Here is a 19,682-nt window from a genome sequence, read left to right as displayed (position 1 = left end):
CTGAGGCAAAGAAGGCATTCATACAATCATAGAATCATAGAATCATTAAGGTTGGAAAAGACCTCTAAGATCATCCAGTCCAACCATCAGCCCAACACCACCATGCCCACTACACCATGTCCCTAAGCGCCACATCTACACATCTTTTAAATACTTCCAGGGATGGCGACTCAACCACTTCCCTGGGCAGCCTGTTCCAATGCTTGACCACTCTTTCAGTAAAGAAATTTTTCCTAATGTCCAGCCTAAACCTCCCCTGGTGCAGCTTGAGGCCATTTCCTCTCGTCCTATCACTAGTTACTTGGGAGAAGAGACCAACACCCACCTCGCTACAACCTCCTTTCAGGTAGTTGTAGAGCGCCATGAGGTCTCCCCTCAGCCTCCTCTTCTCCAGGCTAAACAGTCCCAGTTCCCTCAGCTGCTCCTCATAAGACTTGTGCTCCAGGCCCTTCACCAGCTTCATTGCCCTTCTCTGGACACGCTCCAGCACCTCCATGTCCTTCTTGTAGTGAGGGACCCAAAACTGAACACATGATTCGAGGTGCGGCCTCACCAGTGCCGAGTACGGGGGCACGATCACCTCCCTACTCCTGCGGGCCACACTAATTCTGATACAGGCCAGGATACCATTGGCCTTCTTGGCCATCTGGGCACACTGCCGGTTCATGTTTAGCTGGCTGTCAATCAGCACCCCCAGGTCCTTTTCCTCTGGGCAGCTTTCCAGCCACTCTTCCCCAAGCCTGTAGTGCTGCATGTTGTGACTGAAGTGGAGGACCCAGCACTTGGCCTTCTTAAACCTCATACAATTGACCTCGGCCCATTGATCCAGCCTGTCCAGGTCCCTCTGCAGAGCCTTCCTACCCTTGAGCAGATCAACATTCCCGTCCAACTTGGTGTCGTCTGCAAACTTTCTGAGGGAGCACTCAATCCCCTCATCCAGATCATTGAGAAAGATATTAAACAGAACTGGCCTCAAAACAGAGCCCTGTGGTACACCGCTTGTGACCGGCCACCAACTGGATTTAACTGCGTTCACCACAACTCTTTGGGCTCGGCCATCCAGCCAGTTTTTTACCCAGCGAAGAGTGCACCTATCTAAGCCATGAGCCACCAGCTTCTCTAGGAGAATGCTGTGGGAGACAGTGTCAAAAGGCTTTACTGAAGTCCAGGTAGACCACATTCACAGCCTTTCCCTCATGCACTAGGGGGGTCACCTGGTCATAGAAGGAGATCAGGTTGGTCAAGCAGGACCTGCCTTCCATGAACCCGTGCTGCCTGGGCCTGATCCCTTGCTTGTCCTGCACATGGCTTGTGAGTGCCCTCAAGATGAACCACTTCATAATCTTCCCTGGCACAGAGGTCAGGCTGACCGGCCTGTAGTTCCCTGGATCCTCCTTCCGGCCCTTCTTGTAGATGGGTGTCACATTGGCGAGCCTCCAGTCGTCTGGGACCTCCCCAGTTAACCAGGACTGCTGGTAAATGATGGAGGGTCGCTCAGCAAGCTCCTCCGCCAGCTCCCTCAGTACCCTCGGGTGGATCCCATCCGGCCCCATAGACTTGTGAACATCCAGGTGGCGTAGCAGGTTGTTAACTGCTTCCTCTTGGATTATGGGGGGTTTATCCTGCTCGCTGTCTCTGTCTTCCAGCTCAGGGGCTAAATTCAGCATTTAGCCTCATTCAGCAGGGGACCCACATTTTCCCTAGCCTTCCTTTTGTCACCTATGTACTTATAGAAGCCCTTCTTGTTGTCTTTGACATTAAACCATTTTTTCCATGACACACTTTATGTAGCCCAGTACAAGAATGCAGCAGTTAAACATCAACATGAGATCAGTACATACATGTTTCATATACAGCTCACATAAAATCAACATGAATATCCAGTGCCATTGGAAACAACCAATGGTTTCAGTCTTGGCAGGCAAAAGAATTTTAATAAAAACAAAGGGAATATTCCTAATTCTTTGCTTCTCCCTACAAAATTAAATTACCGGGGATGGAAATGATCTATTACTTTCTTTTTAAGTTTTCAGCAACATTGCAAAAGCTCTTGATATAGGTCCATTTTGGTATCCTAAAAATTTCATCAGCTGTCTATATATTTTTTGTCACAAGGAATGTTACTACTTAAAATCTTTTCCATTTTGATTAATTTATCAGTATTTCCATAGAGCCAGGATTTCACCTGTTGCAAACAACAATTGCTAATGGCTATAACTCAAAGCCATGTGAACTTAAGTAAACATTCTATGGTATATTAAGAATGTTCAAGTTAAAATTTGTCTTTCTGCTGAAGAAATCTGTTTCTGAAGATTTTATTCTTAGAAAATTAAAAGTAAATAGTATTAATGTGTTGCATAATTTTGTTCTTAAAAATGTAACGTGCATTCTATTTGCCATTATTGTCAGCAAAAATGGATTTGGATCCTGAGCTATTTGTTCTACTTTATCCTATTTTTAGTGAGTAGTAGGATTTTGGTAAAACTAACTTAAATAAAGCTATAATTTGTATTTTTAACAAAACATTTTGATGAATATCTTTATTAAAAATGTTTTCTTAAAAATGCAAATTATAGCTTTATTTAAACATCCTCAGTCTTCTAGACTATGTTAACACTGATTCAGAAGGCAAGTACACTTATATGTTTGTTCGGCAAAACTGGTTTAAAAAAAGGATGTATATAGCATTCAGATTTTTTTTTTCTTTTTTTTATGGTGTACAAAGATTTAGTGTTTCCTTTACAATTCAATCCTTCAAGACAGATTTGTTTGTTTGTTTGTTTTTACATTCAAAATAAAACAGATATGGTCAAAAGAGTTTTAAAAAGAAATAAAAAGCCTTTAGCAGCTGGGGAAAGTCCAGAATAATGAGCTGAAGTTTTAGCTAAAGGTAGCTAAAAGTTTTGTAAGAACAATTTAATAAAGTTTTGAAAAGCTGAAGTGAAAATTCAGGAAAGAAGTTAGCCAATTTGTTTGGCTTCTATTTCAAAACCATTATAGATAAAAATGGCAAAAATATATATATTACAGGTACTGGTAATAACCACTGTACATGTACTACCAACTACTTAAGCTTACTAAAATGCACCCTTTGTCTAACACAAGAGGCACAATGTGCTTAATTCCGTAGAGAAGTCAACAACTTATGGTCGGGGTAGGGGTTTAAGAGCATGCAGGCACCTGAGCAAAGTTACAGAAGTGTTCTCTAAAGTTCCGCTGTTGTATGTGCACAGAATTCCCATTTTGACTATGCTGAACTTCTGGAGTTTCACATGCCTAAAAGTCCTCAGTTCTGAGAAGATTAGTTAGAACTCCTGAAGGCTCAATTTTGTGTGTATATTTAGAGTACAGTTAATACACATTGACTGCTTTGGCCACTGTTATTTAAAACATCAGCAATGACATGAAAAAGAGGGGATGCTGTCTGTAATGTAGCAATTACAGAACTTCTTCAGGAAAGGAGAAAATGCTTCTTCAGTAGCTGAGTGCTTGAAATTTAGTGTGGTCATTGCTGAGGAATAGCATGCATAATTTTTAAAATCTGGACATTAATACACAACAGGCTACTATGTTCATTCTCAGAGGCAAACTCTAATAAAGCTTCAACAGAGCAAGAATCAAAGTTCATTCTTTTACAGTAAAGTTTCACTCATTTCTTAATTGCTAATTTTCAGCTGCCAAAAGTTATAAGCAACAGGATTGGCAAAGCTCATTCATCTTGAATGTAAATAGCAACTTTTAAAATTAGTTAATCTAGGTTGTTGTCTGGCAAGAAGAGATAGCTTACCATGGAGTGTATCTCATGATTTCTTCTCTCAACTCTTTACCTCAGCATACCCCATTCTTTGGTGCTGGACTTACTGCTGGAGAAAAAAAAAAAAAAAAAGACCAATTTCTCATAAAGCGGCTCCTGCACTCCTGGAATTTATAGCCTGAAATATTAAGATAGCCCCAAGTTGGTACTAATTGATGGTGTACCCACTACAGACATTTTTTTCTTGTCTACCTAAGATGTAGTGCATACAGACTTCTACTTCAGAAAACCTCAGTATCTTAATAAAGAATAAAGCTAAAATGTAATATGAAATTAAAAGTACTGTAAGTTTCCAAAACCAGATTGATGTATATAACAAGTCATTTTTCCTCTGCTAAACTGCTCTGAAATGAAATATGCCTCTTTTGTGGTTCATGGTGTTACCAGCAAGATTGGTGGTGGAGACGATTCTCCAGGCACCAAAAATACATGCAGATCTCTACAGATGTCCCTAACAAAAAACTTAACTTGCATTTGGTCCAAGCTGTCATGACTCCATTGATGTAGGTTGTCATTTGGTAGAGCTCTTAAAATACTCTTATCCCACCATTCAGTCATTTTTCTAAAACTGAGAAAGATATATGGAAAAGGAGAATTTAAATCCAGCATGTATCACTCAAAAAGGCACAGAACATGTAAATGAGGCAAATTTTGTTGAGAGTATTGTATCTTTTTTTAAACATGTTGGTATAGTTGAAAAAGGCAAACAAGCTTTTGAACATAAAAGCCCTTTTTCAGGTCTAAAACAGAAGTGGCAAATGTTGCTACTGCAATATGGCAAATACATAAAGGATGTCAAAACATATACATTTAATTTGCTATTACTCAATCTTAACTGAAATCTTCATCTTAAGCACAGTATTCTAATTTAAAGTTGATAGGTGACTCAAGTGCCTAATATATTGGCCCTTTCTTATATTTAGTAAGTTTTTTACAAATGCATCAACTGTTGAAGGGAACTCCTACAAAGAGAGGGAAATGCACAGTCTATTTCTAATATCCAGTGTTTAATGTAGACTGCACAATGCAGTATAAGATATATGTCCTGTTTTATGACAAGTTAACTGAAGCATGTGATTCCGGCATAGGCAAAAGTGAATCTTATTTATTTAGAAGTGGAAGCACCATTGGGTGGGTCTCCTAAAGTTCTTGTGGGTTTGACTTCACATTTTCCTTTGTATCCACTCCCTGAGCTTCTGCCAAGCCTACAATGCTTCATTTCAGTCTCTCTCTTTGTACCTACTTATTAAGGACTTTCAATGTGTGTATGAATTATACAATCAAATATGATCTCACAAGCAGCTTTAAAGAAGTAAATGGCTGCAAATAGTAGCTGAAAATTATTTTTTTCTCTTTTGAGATATACAAGCTGCCATACATGAAATGTAAAATATTTCTGCAGTAATATTGGTATCAGAACATGAGAAGAACTTGGTTGTATCAATAGATACACTACTTCATTCCTCACTGCTGATATTGCAAACATTTTGTTCCTGCTAAGTAGCCTCTAACTGTACCCTCTTCTCCTCTGCTCCCACTTTGAATTTGATAACTCTGCTGCCCGTTGGCTCTTTAAAGAAAATATAAAAGCATAACTAGGTAACATAAAAGTAGTTTTGTAAATCACTGTAAATCATTAATGCTAGTGCAGACATTCTACAGCATCTTGAAGCCATGCCATGTAATCTGAAAAATTATTAGAATCCATAACTAACAGAAACAGAATCAGATCAAATTGGTACTGTGACTGAGTCTAACATATCCTAGGAAAATACGTGCTCTATCAGGTACAGGTGATGATGGTATATTAAGTTGCTATTGACAGTTTTCTTTTATCCTGTAATTCTCACTAGCATTGTGCTTTGCAACATTTGACAGGTAGACAAACTAGTATACTAATTTTCCAGAAGAGGAAAATGAGGAAAAGAGATTTCAATAGTTTCAAACTTTTCACATTGAGGTCACTCTGAGGTTCAATCTCTTATCAGACTTACCACATGTCAGTAAGGAGCCTAAAATTGCACTTCTGACTGTCATTAGGCATTAAAGTTCAAGTGGCTGGGTTAATATGAAAAATATTTTTCTTACCTGTACTGTTACCTGAGATTTCTTAAAATAGTGAAAGTGAAGAAAGTCAACATGATTAAATTCAGCTATCATATCCCATTTGGAGTTTTGTTGTTGTTGTTCTGTGATCTTGGACAATCTTAAAATAGTCAATTTCATCTTGTTCTAAATTAAGTTTATACTTCATTTAACCTTTGTTTTTGAAATACAGTTCAATATTTGCTTTACTACTCCCACACAGGAATATTAATTAATATAAAAACCTACTCTTAATGGGATTCTTGTGAGTGGTTGGGTTTGGGGTTTTTTTTTTGGAAGCATTCCAGTTGAACTTTATAAAAATTGACTTTTACAAAGTTGGCATTGTATGTAGCATTTCATTTTTGTTCTTTTATTTTAGTAATCTTAAAGCAACCCCAGTTTTAGTGATCACATATCCTCTAACAATATTCATTGCAGTAGAAATGGTACTTGTCTGATTCATGTCCGATATACTCCTTACAAGTTTGTTCTTTGTTGTTAGGCATTTGCAGTGTTTAATTTAGTGGTGATTTCTCTTCAGTTTATAAATTATTTCAACATATACGGAATAGTTTGTCTTGTCAATCAATTAATTTTATGTGGATAAAATGATGCCTAAGTAAATGACCCATGCAGCAATTAACTCAAGGGTTTGCACAGTAGAAATTTTCACTTGTGGAGTGCAGTCCGACCTGCCTAGATCGATGTTCAGTACCACAATAAACATGCTCATAATTTCAAGAAGCTGTTCATCTTACCCTCTTCCTCCCCTGTAAACAAACAAAGAAACTCCAGAGCCAGAGAAATTAAATTATGCCAATGTTTTAGTTAGTTCATTGAGTCTGAATATTCTGCTTTTCCTTTGAGGCTTTTAACTTTCCCAGAGACTATGTTTTGCAGTTCAACACTGCAGGGGTACCATGAACAACCTTGTTTTATGTCTTTCCCATTTTTGAATTGCAGTCTAATGAAGGTAGCCATATGTAATACACATGCTTTTCATCAAGAATTTAGCTGAGCTTTACAGTGGAGAAGTATTTGTTGTATATAGGTTTGGGGGTTGTTTTCCTATTTTTAAGTATTTATTCTTTGTTGATTCATTATTCCCAAGCTCTGTTACATCTACTTTTTTTCATTCTGAACAGATGGCTATGATATCTTGAGGGATCCTGGTAAAGATGTAATGAATTATGCTTACATGCAAACACTTCTAATACCTTAGTTCTATTACAAAGACTTACCAAATAATTTGTCTTTAGTTTCATTCGGAACCGTCCACAGTTCCTTTTTTCTTATTTGATAATAAATGGAAATACATAATAGCACGAACAGATTGACAGTCTTCATAAGCATGAAGACTCACAATTCACACTAGCTGCCATCCTGAAATTCTTCATTCTTCAGAATGAGAGCTTTCCTTGAGCCAAGGGGACTTTTTGCTCCTATTGATTTCTGTGGAAGAGTTGGCAATTCTTGCCCGATAGAGTCCTTGGTAGGAATGGGAAGGCAAAGTCTTCTACTGTGAAAATGTAGTTTCTGCAAAACAGGTATGTGGGCAGATATGTGGACAGATGCCTTTCTCATCAGAATACATGGACTGAATAGCTATTCCCAAGAGTTTGCTTTTGTTAACAGCCTTAATGTTTCTCCCTCAGAACAGCTCAACTTGCAACTTTAATTCTTCTCTCCTGGAGAGTTGTTTCCAATTCTTTTTGCAGGTTAAACTGGCAGCCTCTGGCACGAGGGCTGCTGGAACCCCCTTGGAGCCCTCATACCAGGACCAAAATCTGGTTACAAGGTTGGGTTGTGAGGAGGCACTGTGATTCTGGTTTCTGACAGAGAAGATATCAATTTCATGCTATTGCTTGACAGATTTTTCCAGACTTAACTGAAGAACGATGTAAATGTTTTCTGTGGGTTTCACACATTAAACTTTATGAAGGACTTCTCCCTCTGAGCAACAAACCCCTTTTCAAAAAACAAACAAACAAAAAAAAAAGAAAGTGGCCAGACTCAGCACTCTGGAAGTGCCATTTCCAGTTTGAGCACTCTTGAAATGCTTATGAAAAAGCACTAAAATAAAGTCCTTAGAAATTGTCCAGTATTTATAAACTGGGATCACTAAAGCAAGCTGCAATAGGATTTGTGGGTGTTGGATACATTTAAAAATCAGCATGGTCATTTAAATATGTACAACTATGTTTGATCACTTGTGGCAACAAAATGAGGTCTAAGTTTATACACTTGCATGCTCTTACCTACTCAGATATAGTACTTGAGTAATCCCAGTGGATACTATTTAACTTAAAAATAGTATTCAGCCCTATAATTTCTCTGCTGGCAGTTGAGCATCCAGTGCTACATTATACCCTACATGTTACTTTAACTTATTTTCCTAATTAAAGTTTTTGTGGCACTAAACAGTTGTTGTTTAGGATGGCTGTAAACAGCATTTGTATATGTAACAGCATAGAATAAATGATCTCTAAATTAGTTAGTGACAGAATAGGGTGCATAATATCTGCCAGGGGCTTTGCTGATGGTCAGGCTTCTACTTGCTGTAGGCATACAACTGAGTCTTGAAGTTGCTTCGATCTTTTCATGTCACCTCAAAAAGTAATCAGCCACATCCAAAAGCCTTATTACATTTTTTCTCAGTGTATTTTGAATGATGACTGATTTCAAGAGTTTAGCCCATTATCAATACTACAGCAAGCTTTCTATTTCTTGGTCATTTCAAATCTTGTTGCTCTAGTTCAGAGCTTGTGAGCTGTCATTGTCATTCTGCTTTCTGACTTACCCAAGTTCAGTGGGACAGCAGTAATTCGCACATTTTACAAGAGGAGCCTATTGAACTGAAACTTTTTGTTTAATGTGAAAGTTGGTGGAATGCACTGGATTGGATAGGAGTACAGACTGAAATCAAACCTTCAATGAGAACATTCTTAAACATTCAAATTCAGGATGTGAATCAAACCTGAATTTTCCCAGAATTTTAGCTGTTTGAATTTGCTGTAAATTTCACATTGTGAGTTGGGCATATTTGTGAGTGTTTTTAATATTAAAGCCAATGTATACACAACCTAACAGGAAATGTATAATTAAAATTAAGTTGATACAAAATTTATCACTTTTTAATGCAACCCTGTCAACTGGGGTTTCATGAATGTGATTGCAAGAAAATTTTGTGCTTTTTGCGATGATCTGGATTGTTTTTATGGTAATGATTATTCCAGTTCACATTGTAATGACTTGACATGTGTTTTCTTGTTCTCATCCTGTAGGATATGATGATTCTTCCTTAGATAAGAATTTTCAAATATTTATTTTGTAACACTGTGCCACGGTATTAAAGAAGGAGAGGAGAAATTGTTTGGCCTGTAAGAGTAAAAGAAATTGTTTCCTACAAGTCTAACAGTTTTAGCTGAACTGTTTGACAACCTTGCCAAAAATGTGTTATCATCAATGGTTTCTTCTCTCAATTCTGCTTTTATTCATATCATGTATATATTGCTATACATAGGTTTCAATTTACGGCTAGAGAAAAACAGAAATGCAATAGCACCTTGTTTTAAAAGAACATATAGCTTATTTGTTTGAATTAGGCCCAGGAGAAACAGCATGCCAATAACATTATTGCATCTTTGCGCTTGGAGGCCATTTGAAAGAAGGTGAAGCCACTTTATGAAATTATAGATTATTTAAGGAAATGTAAACAACATTGAAGATACAACATCAACCATGGAGAAGGAATAATCTTCATTACTGAGCAGAATGAAAACACAACCACTCCATCAAGCTTCCAATGTTTCTTGCAGCCTTTTACTAGTATTAACATTTCTGTGTTCCCTTATTATCATCCTAAACGTCTCTGTCGTTACCCACAGGCTGCAACGTTCTTCGGTAGCTCTTTTATGCTCATATTATGCTGAGGTACAATCTTAATGGTCCTTTTTAAGCTCCTTTCCTTAGATACCATTTTCAGACTGTGATTGTTTACTACTTCATCTATTTCTGTATTTTATTAAAATGGACTGTATAAACCAGAAAATTTCCCCTTCCCAAGAGTTCTGGGCATCTATTTTTGTGTGTTTTGTTTGGCTGTACAAATCTGCCGCCTCCTGATGTAGCACTGGAAAATGATTATCAGATTACCTTTAATTTTGGTTGATGCATTTCTGCCAGGCAGAAGCAATAATCAGTGTAATAGTTTTGTTTTCCAAACTTATTTACTTCTACTGTTTTTACTTCTGCTTTCAAAGGCAGCAGGTTGCCAGAAGGGTTAAATACTTTACATTGCAATGTTACGTATGAGTAAGGGCGTTTCATTGTTTATTTTAGGCTTAGCCATGAATTTCATCCAGGCTTTCTGCACTTAATACACACTTTTTCTGCAACAAAAGCAATTCTTGAGGGTCAACTCAGGCTGCATATTAAAATTAGCGTTAGTGATGGGATGAATGTGCTATAAAATTCTTCTTGCAAAGCTGCCTGTTTTTCTTCAAGGCAAGCATGAAACATGAACATTATATTCTCAGGTCATCATCACAGAAAAATATGTTTTCCTAAATCCTCTTGCTCCTTTGGATCACACAGCAGTAAAGACTGCACTGTATCTTTCTTTGATTTTCTTATTCAAAAAGGGTGGAGTGTTTCTGCATGCTTTGCCATTCAAACATTCCTGGTGGTTCTATTTTCAACTCAAAATTTTTAAATTAGTAACAGATGTGCTGATTCTTTTTACTGAAAGAGAGGGCAAATTTTTCTACTATATTTTGAATAAAGTTTTTTAAACTTTTACTGATTATTGAATCCTGAGTGCTAGTTTTTTTACCAGCCTTCACTGTAAACAGTATCTTACACCAGAGAAGTCTCACTGAAGTCAGTGGGGAGTAATCCTGATATCATAAGTATGATGAGGGCAGCAGAACATATTTGGAGTGACTATAAAATGCAGCTTACAGAGCTAGACCCCAATAAGGTGTAACATCCCAATATTGCATATCCCAACCGGTTTAGGTATGTTTTGTTAATATGTTACCCCACTTACACCAAAATTGCAAAGCAGGTAGCCCAGAAAATAATTGGCATACATGCATACATATGTTACTATTAACACTGGTCCATTGGCACAAAACATATAGAAAATTCTTGCGTAGCAGAAGTCCCAGGAAACTTTATAGCTCTTGTGCACAATGGATTTGGGGTCTTGATAGCTCTGAAGCAGAAAGGCAGGCTTGTGAGTAGGACAGAAGAAAGACTCTAGAAGAAAAAAAACTAAGGACAAACAAATTGCAATTTAAGGAATATCATTTTGAGGTTTAAGTTGCAACCGTGAGGTTGGATTAGAGGTGGAGCTGTTTTGCATTTTTCACACAGTTTGAGTGTGAGATTCCTCCCCCTTTCTGCTCCTGAACTATCTTCATTACTGTAATTTATTTAAGTGCAAGTCTCATCCTTTCTCCTTGCTTATTTATTGACATATATGTACTCGTGATAACACAGATGCTGGTGTTATCTTTCATTCTCCTCAAGCCTTTGAATTTTTTTGTTAATGATAATACAGATGCATGATTTCTTACTTGGATCTGTAGATCATCTAGCAATGAGAACTGATAAATATTACAGACTGTAATACTTTTCCGTAGCTATTTTTAAAAAGATTTGAAGGCCAAAAAGGTCTTGACCTTCTGACGCATAAAAGGAAACAAACACCATGTTGAAAACGTAAAAGGCAGGAACCAACCATTTTTGTAGGTACAATACCTGCTTCACTTAAAAGGGGATGAAAAACATTCACTAAGGGGAATGAAACTTGCACATAATTAAAAGAAGCCTGAATTTTTTTCTTCCAAGAATACTGAAAATATTCAAGGTATGTTTAGGGGCCAATATGAAACAGGGATGAAAGAAATACAGAAGCAAATTGCAGTTTGCTGTCATGAAAATACCTCTAGCTCACACTTAAGAATATTTCACATATTTTAAATTTTCAAAGTTTGGTTTTACTTATGAACATTTTAAGTTTTCTTGAGAAATTATACAGCCCAAACATTCAACATTTAGAGAAGTGAAACGAAATTAATTTGTCAGATAAGAGAAATCTTTTATCAAAAATTCTTTCCCGTTGGTGGAACACTGAACTTAGTCTTCTGGGTGATTTAAGACCCCTGGGCTGACTTGCTATATTTGTCTAAATAGAAGTTAAAATATTTGTCTGAAGAGAAGTTAATTAGAAGTTAAAAAAAAAAGACAAAATTTTCTGTCTTTTGATGACTCTGAAGTAGTTCCTTTTTTTTTTCTTGGAGCAGGAGGAAAGATGTCACTTGGATGTCAGGAAGCTTTTGAAGTTTTCAAGCAGGACCGTGCTGACAATATAACCATTGAGGACAACAAACAGCTTCTAAAACAGAGGTGAGTGTCACAGCAAGATACAGCTAGAGGCAGACATCTGAGAGTTCATTATAAGTCTGGGTAGGAATGCGTAATTTTACACCAGACATCCCAGGCTTCTATTGAGAACTTGATAAAGCAACTTAGCTGTTTCTTACTGGGGATATTTCATATTCAGAAGGCACTGGGTGGTGACAGAATAAGGGTCTGGATAGAATAGGAAAGTGGCATGAGGAATCTTAGTGCGTCTTTCCTCTGGTTTTATTCATCTTATCTTCATAGCCATGTTGAAGCAATGTGGTAAATGGCATTCATGATCATGAATTATCTAGAGGAAGTAAGATCCATGTGACTGAATCAATTACTGCAATTTCCATTGTCAAAAATGCTTTACTGGATTCAGCATTGAGTTGGACAGTAAGCTAGGAGATGTTTAACATATGCTTTTGTCTGTTGTTCCTAACTTGTTTGCCAAGTGATTTTAGCTTCTCTCTGCCAGTTTTGCACTCAAAACCAGAAATAATACTTTCCTCCTCCACATTTATTGTTAATGCTAGCAAAACACTTCAAAATCGTCTGGTGAAGATGGAGAGAATGGTAAAACATTGAAAATAAGGATTTTCATAAAGCAAATTTTAAACATCTCAGAAATTAAACCACCAACCCTTATCCATGTTGATTGGATAACAGTACTGTTTCAGTGTCAGTTTTTCAAGTGTTAACCCTCCTTGTACTGCAAGAGAAATACAAGGTTTTGAGATTGGAGATGCCAAAATCAGATCTCTCAATCTACCCTTGCAACTAACATTTCTCCTAATAGGTTTTTTTTTTCTTTTTCCTTTTTTTTTGTCCTGGGGTTTTCTCCTTCTCCAGATTTCTCCTGCTTTCACAAAAGACATTGTTTTCAGGGTCACTGAGTCTTATTTACTTCGATGAAATTGAGGCAAGAAATGATCTCCAAGTCTCTGTGACTAATTCAAGATCTTGCTATTTATCACTTTTCTGAACTGGTTAACTTTCTACCTGGGTATATAACTTAGCCACACGGACACAAATTGCCAAGGTATTAGATGTATATAAGAATTTATCCATGTAAATTGGATGTTTAGTAATTCTTTTCTTCTGATCAATATATCAGATGATGCCACATCATTGCATCATCACTGCATAAATGATTACACTGCAATAATTTCTGGTGTTGCTGTCTATTGAGCAGAACACTTCATGGTCACAGCATGATAATGGGAGCAATACAGTTCTGAGCCATGCCCTGAATTTCCTCTAGTTAATCACAATTCTTCCATATTTTCTCTGTTTGTTATTACAATGAAGCAAACCGGTATTTCCTTCTGGTTTCAGAACATGTAATAGAGATGGGCAGAACCCACAAAGTTTGACACCAGATTTGCTTTCCCTAAAGAACAAAGAGATTCAGACTAATGCCTTGGGTAACCCTTCTCATGCATCAACGGATTGCTGAAATCAGTGCTAATGCGAATGTTGATACCCTGGAGCAAGACAGTTTTACCCTGCCATTTGCAGTCATTTTTAGCAAAGGTGCCTATAGCTCCAAGTTTACTGATTTCATTAAAATGGATTCATATCAAGTCCAGTCTGTAATTTGGAATGCAACCTCTGAACTACCAGTTACACAAAAGCTCTGTTACCCAGCCAGTGTTCAAATTGCACAGGAAGAAGTGTGTGGACACCACATGTTTAAAGGTTACCATAACTTCCCTTTATATGTAGCCTCTCATGTTAATAATTTTGTTTATAGTTGCATAACCACTTCTGTCATACCACAAACAGTATTTGGTTCACAAATTACTTATTTTTAGCTGTCTTATTTTTTCCTTTGGGTATTTTGGGTAGATTTTCTTGGCTTGCTAATTATGTCATTCTTATATTAATTGAATGGTGAACTGTCAGTAAGCCTAGCTGGAAGTTTGACTGTGAAGGTCACAACTGTTGCTTAGGCTGTGAAATTATTCATATAGATGTGAATATACATAGTCATATATATACAATATACATACTTTTTTCTCTAACTACCTGTGTATAAACAATCAAATGTAATCAGTTGTTTAAATTAAATACTGAAAAGCATTTATCTTGTTTAAAAAAAAAAAAAAAGAAAAACTGTTTTTAACATAAAACTTCACCTATTACTTCAGAGCTCTTTCCTGGGCAGTAGCTCAATACTGTAACTCAGTACCATTTAAAATATGGGGAAACTTATACAGTTAAGGATAATTTCTCTCTGAAGCTCATTTACTGACTTACCGTTCAAGTGAAAGACAATAGATTCAAGCTATCCTATTAGGACAGTTGCCTATGGGAAGTGGCTTTGTAAGATAGAAAAGGTGATCTTCTACAGCTTAGTTTGCAGCTAATACAAAGCAAATCTTTTTCATTTTTCTTCTGTACATTAGTAACTGCTGCCCTGCTTAAAAAAAACTGTGTTTATGCCCAGGCAGAATCAGATTTCTGCAATTTGGGCTTCCTATATTTGTCTTCCAGAGAACTTAATAATATCCTGTTTCTCAATGCAACTATATTCTCTTAGCATTGTTTCTCTGAGGAGGAGAAAAATGCATCTCATTTTCTGGTGAAGTATGCTACCAAGAAATCTTCCCAGCTGAGCCACCCCAATGTAATGTTACATACTGCACGAAGCTTTTAAATCCCATCCTAGTCAACATTTCCGGTAGTAAAATTCTACTGAGTTTGCAGATGTGATGTAAATCTAGTTTCCATTTCGTTGTTCTCCATTAATTTTTTCCACTTCCTTCTTTCCTTGCTTTCTGGGTTTCAGCTGATTAGCAGCTAACTTGTTTTTTCAGAACCTATGGATGGGTTTCATGGAAAGGATGAGTTTTAGTTAGGTCACTTGTTGTTGTAATTTCTAATAATTAAAAATTAGTGGGTGTTCATTTAATTCACTAAATGTCTCCATTCTCTCATTAGACAGCCTCTGAGTTTGTCTTGGTTTGCATTATGAGTTAGAGATTTTTTTTTCAAAAAGTTTATTTTTTAATTACTGCCATTTACATTCGAAGAGTGAAATCTTTGCAAAAACACTTGTTCCACTAAAATTAGTGGCTAAATTCACTTTGGGTTTTCATAATGGAATATTTATTTTGTAGGTAATAGAAGCCATGATTTGGCAACTTCAGCCGTTCGGTGGAGTGGTCTCCGTATAGGATACACATGAACTCTTTTCAGCTGACAATATAATTGTTCACTCATCACTATTTGTAGCAATATCACCTTTATGCTGGATAATATCACCTTTTTATTAGAGGAGTATCAGAAATAGCCTTTTCCCTTTCAATATTAGAGTCAAATCTTATGTCTTTATCTGATTTATTTTGTTTGATTATGATCCATAGTCACAGATGGAATTTGTTTGACTGTCATAAATTAATGCCAAATTTCAGTTTATGTTATTGTGCCAGTTTATAAACTATGGTGTTTGAGAAACAGATGCATGGCCCATTCAACTATTGGCAGTAACCTATGAATAAGGGCTGGATAGGTAGCTGGCTTCAACTTGTCCAGCTAAATCTCTCTGTGAACATGAATCAGAATCAACAGTCAACACGAAATTTGCCTCAGGAATTACTAAGAATTGATGAACTTAGTATTTGGCTCATGGGACCTGAGGGAAAGAGAGAAAGAGGTACTTCAGGGTGTTTCCCTTTGATCTTTACACAATCTTCAAGGCTTGCCTGGGTGCTCTAAGACACCACCAGTAGAAAAATCTTATATAAATATCTCACAGATGCTTCAAATGCTTCTGCCTTCTTTATGTAAGAAACAGTAAGTGCTGAGGAACCCTCCAGCTTCAGCCATTTAGCCATGTTGAATTCAGCCTTGAAAGCAAATGTTCCTGAGCAGATACGGATGCGGGCACCTGAAATTCTAACTTGTTCCAGTTTTACAGGGAAATGGACTAATTGAGAAGGGGCAATTTTCCAAACCCCGCCTCCCCAGGGGAAAGTCGTATTTCTTGACTCTCTTTTGCCATTATTTGAGTTAGACAGAAATACGATTTGTGGATTTCCTCAGTTACTTTGCTAGACCAAGACTGTTCTAGATCATGTGAAGGCTTACTTAGCAATTAAGTATTACAGTTTTGCCTCCACATTCAACAAGGTTCAACTTGTACACATCCAAGTAACAATGCAGAATTTCGTATCAAGCCTAATGTCCTACAATAAATGTCACAATGCAAATTATCCTTCTACATTTTAAACTATTACTATTTAGACTATTACAATGGATATTTCCTTGAAGCCTCAGTTCTCTCAGAGACTCTTCCAACTTTGCCATTGTACATTGCATTGACTGTCATTATTTTTACAGCAGAATATACTTGGCATTTGAAAGCCTGATATGTCTGCCATTTGTCCTAAACTGTTTTATATAGTACTGAGTACTGAGTTAAGTGAAGTACATTCTCTTACATAAGTGTAAGAGAATAATTATGACAGCAACTGCTGTAAAAGATCAGAAAACTGACAGACAAAAGCACAAAAGAAGAAGGCATCAAGTTCTAGCAGACTGTAGGGAATGCAGAGAATATAAGTGAATTTGTAAGGCTCTGTAGGCAGCTGGTTTTTAAGGATATTCTTAGATATGACACATTTCCTAAGGAGCAAGACATACAGTGAGCAGGATGCTTAATAACACTGAAGTGAGCATCATTGCAACCCCATGTTGCAAGCTAAAAAATGAAATTCTGATCATTAGAATATTTTACATACCATGTGAGATTTGATTATTTGAATATAATGAGGAAGTGGTCAGTGAATTAAGTTAGAAACATACCTGGTGGAAATTTCACATTTTAAAAAAAAATCATTTCCATTTTTGATACGAGGTCAAGCTATTTGCATACTACAAAAAGGGAGTTTCCAAAGCCTGATTCATTGATTTGTTTCCATCCTTTCAGCCTGCTTCTTGCTTGCTATTTGCATATCTTCATGTGGCTAGCTTTGGCTTGTGTCGGTATTTGAGCAACAGCTGAATATCATCTGAAAGTCTGCATTCACATAAGGACTATCTGTAGAAAAACAGAATAATTTAGTTTTGTCGCACTTTCTTATATTTCTGTTTGAGAGGTTTCTTAGTGACTGGGATGTACATTTTCACAGAGCACAAACAGTGATTGTCAGCAATATGCAAATTACAGGCTGAAATTTGAAAATTCCTGGTGAGCAGAAGTTCTAATACTTTGAAGCATTTTGTTTTGACTTTGCTTGGATTTTTTTTCTTTTACTTTGATATAGCTATGTGTTAAAATACTGCAAGTAATGGCATGTATTAAAATTAATATTGTAGTGTAATATGAATATTTAAGGGAATCCAATTGTTAGAATTGAAATAACATAATTTTTAAAACTTAGAAAGTCAAATACATTTGTTTTGTCTGTCTAGTAAACCTATTTGTTGCATGGTTTCTTTCAGAAATGGTTTCTTTTAGACCAGACAATATTTTCTGATGGAAAATTGTTTCCAACTGGTTCTACTTACAAATCAAAATGTTAGTCCTGAGTAATTCTGTATTTTATTGTGAACAACTAGCTTAACTAGTTGTTCTTTAGAATAATTCTGTATCATTATGCTTGCATTGACAGGTTTACTGAAGCTAAATGCCTTGGAGAAAAATTAAATGAAGTGAGAAATAAAATAAGTGAGTACATTTTAGCTTCATTTTATCTTTTAGCTGATAAAATCACAGCATTCAGATGATATCAGAAGAGATTCTAGTTTCTAAAAAAAAAGAGTCTATGTATTACTAAGATTTCCGACAAGGTAAATTGTTAGCTGATGATAGCAGTAATAATTTTATATACCAGTTTTGATTATTTCAAATACCATAATGTGAAAAACAGCTACCACCTTTACCTGACAGGATGTCTGAAATTTGTCAAAAGAAGAAGTTAAGGTATTAACATTGGATTTTCTAAATTTTATTTTGGGATAAAAGGATCCAAAAACTTCATATCAAATTGTGATATGTATGGATTAAGGACTGTATTTATCTATAAATTTATATAGCTTCTGATAAAAGAAGATTTTATTGTTGAATTACCCCTCTGCACTTCCTTTGTACAGATTAATTACAGCAATTCTGATGAGTGCCTCAGCTTGGTGGGGGGTTTTGTCATTTTTTGCTTTAGGGTCCCAACAGCATATGCTTGGCTTCCGGTTTCAGATTGTTCAAAGCCAAAAATCACCTATAGATACATTCAACCCCAAGCTAGGTCTTATCTGATCCTCCTAGCACCCTCTGATATGCTCCTAGTTGATTTCTGAGTTGATTCCAAGCCTGTAGCTTCTTTCCTAAAAACTGGCTATCCAGGCTCTCTGTCAGACGTGAAACACAGTTTTGTCCTCTGTCCCTGAAGACCTTGGAGATCAGGTCCATGTCCTCCTGTATGCACACGTTCAGGTGAACCAAGTCTCTTCAAGCTTCCAGATACAGGCTGTGAGGGACTAGATTTAAAGGTAATCTGGCATCCAAGTGTAAACCTTGCTCTCAGTTTCTATCTCCTTCCTCTTTGAGTGGCACCAGCACAGACATGGACAATGAAGCGTCTCTAAGACACTTATTGTCTTATAACAGCAGTTGACTTCTGGGAAAGGACAAAACTCTCATGGCACTCCTGACAAGTGCCCTGTACTCTCACCATAGCCATGATTATATTCTCTGTGGTCATGAATGGTAGGTACTGCCAGATTCCCCTCACAATCACCTTCGGGTATACCACAAGTCCCTCAGAGATATTATGCAGTATATTTAAAGTTATGCCAGCTATGAGGAAAGCCTCAGCCATGTTGGCACAGTGTTTTCAAATCACAGCACAAAGGATGTTTGGAAGGGATCCAGAACCAGAGACATCAGGTGCTAAGCCGTGCTGCAGCAGTGTTCTGAACACTGGGTTATTTCTATAAGACATGACACTTGAATCAACCTGCCTTCTCGCAGTAGGCTCATTTGTCTCCTTCAGACTGGCCAGAACATAAATGTCAGTACACAACTTGTGCATTGATATCCACAGATTGGCCCATGCAAGTAGAATTTCAATATCCATCTTGCAACTATGGGTCTCTCCAGTATCCATATAAGTTCACTTAAATCCTGCCAAGTAGGCTTTTTCCCCTGGTAAACTTGGAAAAGCAGGTTAAACCTACTGTGGAGGACAATGCATGTTATTCTCCAAAAAACAGGAAGCATCTCCAAGGTGAATAATGGTTTTGGGCAGTGGTGTGCACAGGTGTGAACATGAGCCATCACATCAGGATACAACCTCTTTTTCTCTGCTGCCATCTTGAAGTCCACGTTGTCCTGATTTACTTCTATCATCTCCTAGATTTA

General features: G+C 36.9%; 1 protein-coding gene and 1 pseudogene across 1 annotated transcript in view; one reads left to right on the top strand and one right to left on the bottom strand.

Annotated features, from left to right (window-relative positions):
* Nucleotides 1–19,682, top strand: part of KIF6 (kinesin family member 6) — a 179,318-nt gene that overhangs the window by 109,705 nt on the left and 49,931 nt on the right. The window contains exons 14-15 of the mRNA XM_075147924.1: nt 12,214–12,316; nt 17,938–17,993. Coding sequence (XP_075004025.1) covers nt 12,214–12,316; nt 17,938–17,993 — 159 coding nt within the window. The remainder of the gene's footprint in view (nt 1–12,213; nt 12,317–17,937; nt 17,994–19,682) is intronic.
* LOC142079923 (adenylosuccinate lyase pseudogene) lies at nt 18,913–19,670 on the bottom strand (annotated as a pseudogene).

Source organism: Calonectris borealis, chromosome 3, assembly GCF_964195595.1.
Source record: "Calonectris borealis chromosome 3, bCalBor7.hap1.2, whole genome shotgun sequence".
Taxonomy (NCBI): Eukaryota; Metazoa; Chordata; class Aves; order Procellariiformes; family Procellariidae; genus Calonectris; species Calonectris borealis.
Note: the sequence above shows the minus strand (reverse complement) of the source record. Positions and strands in the feature narration are given on the sequence as shown.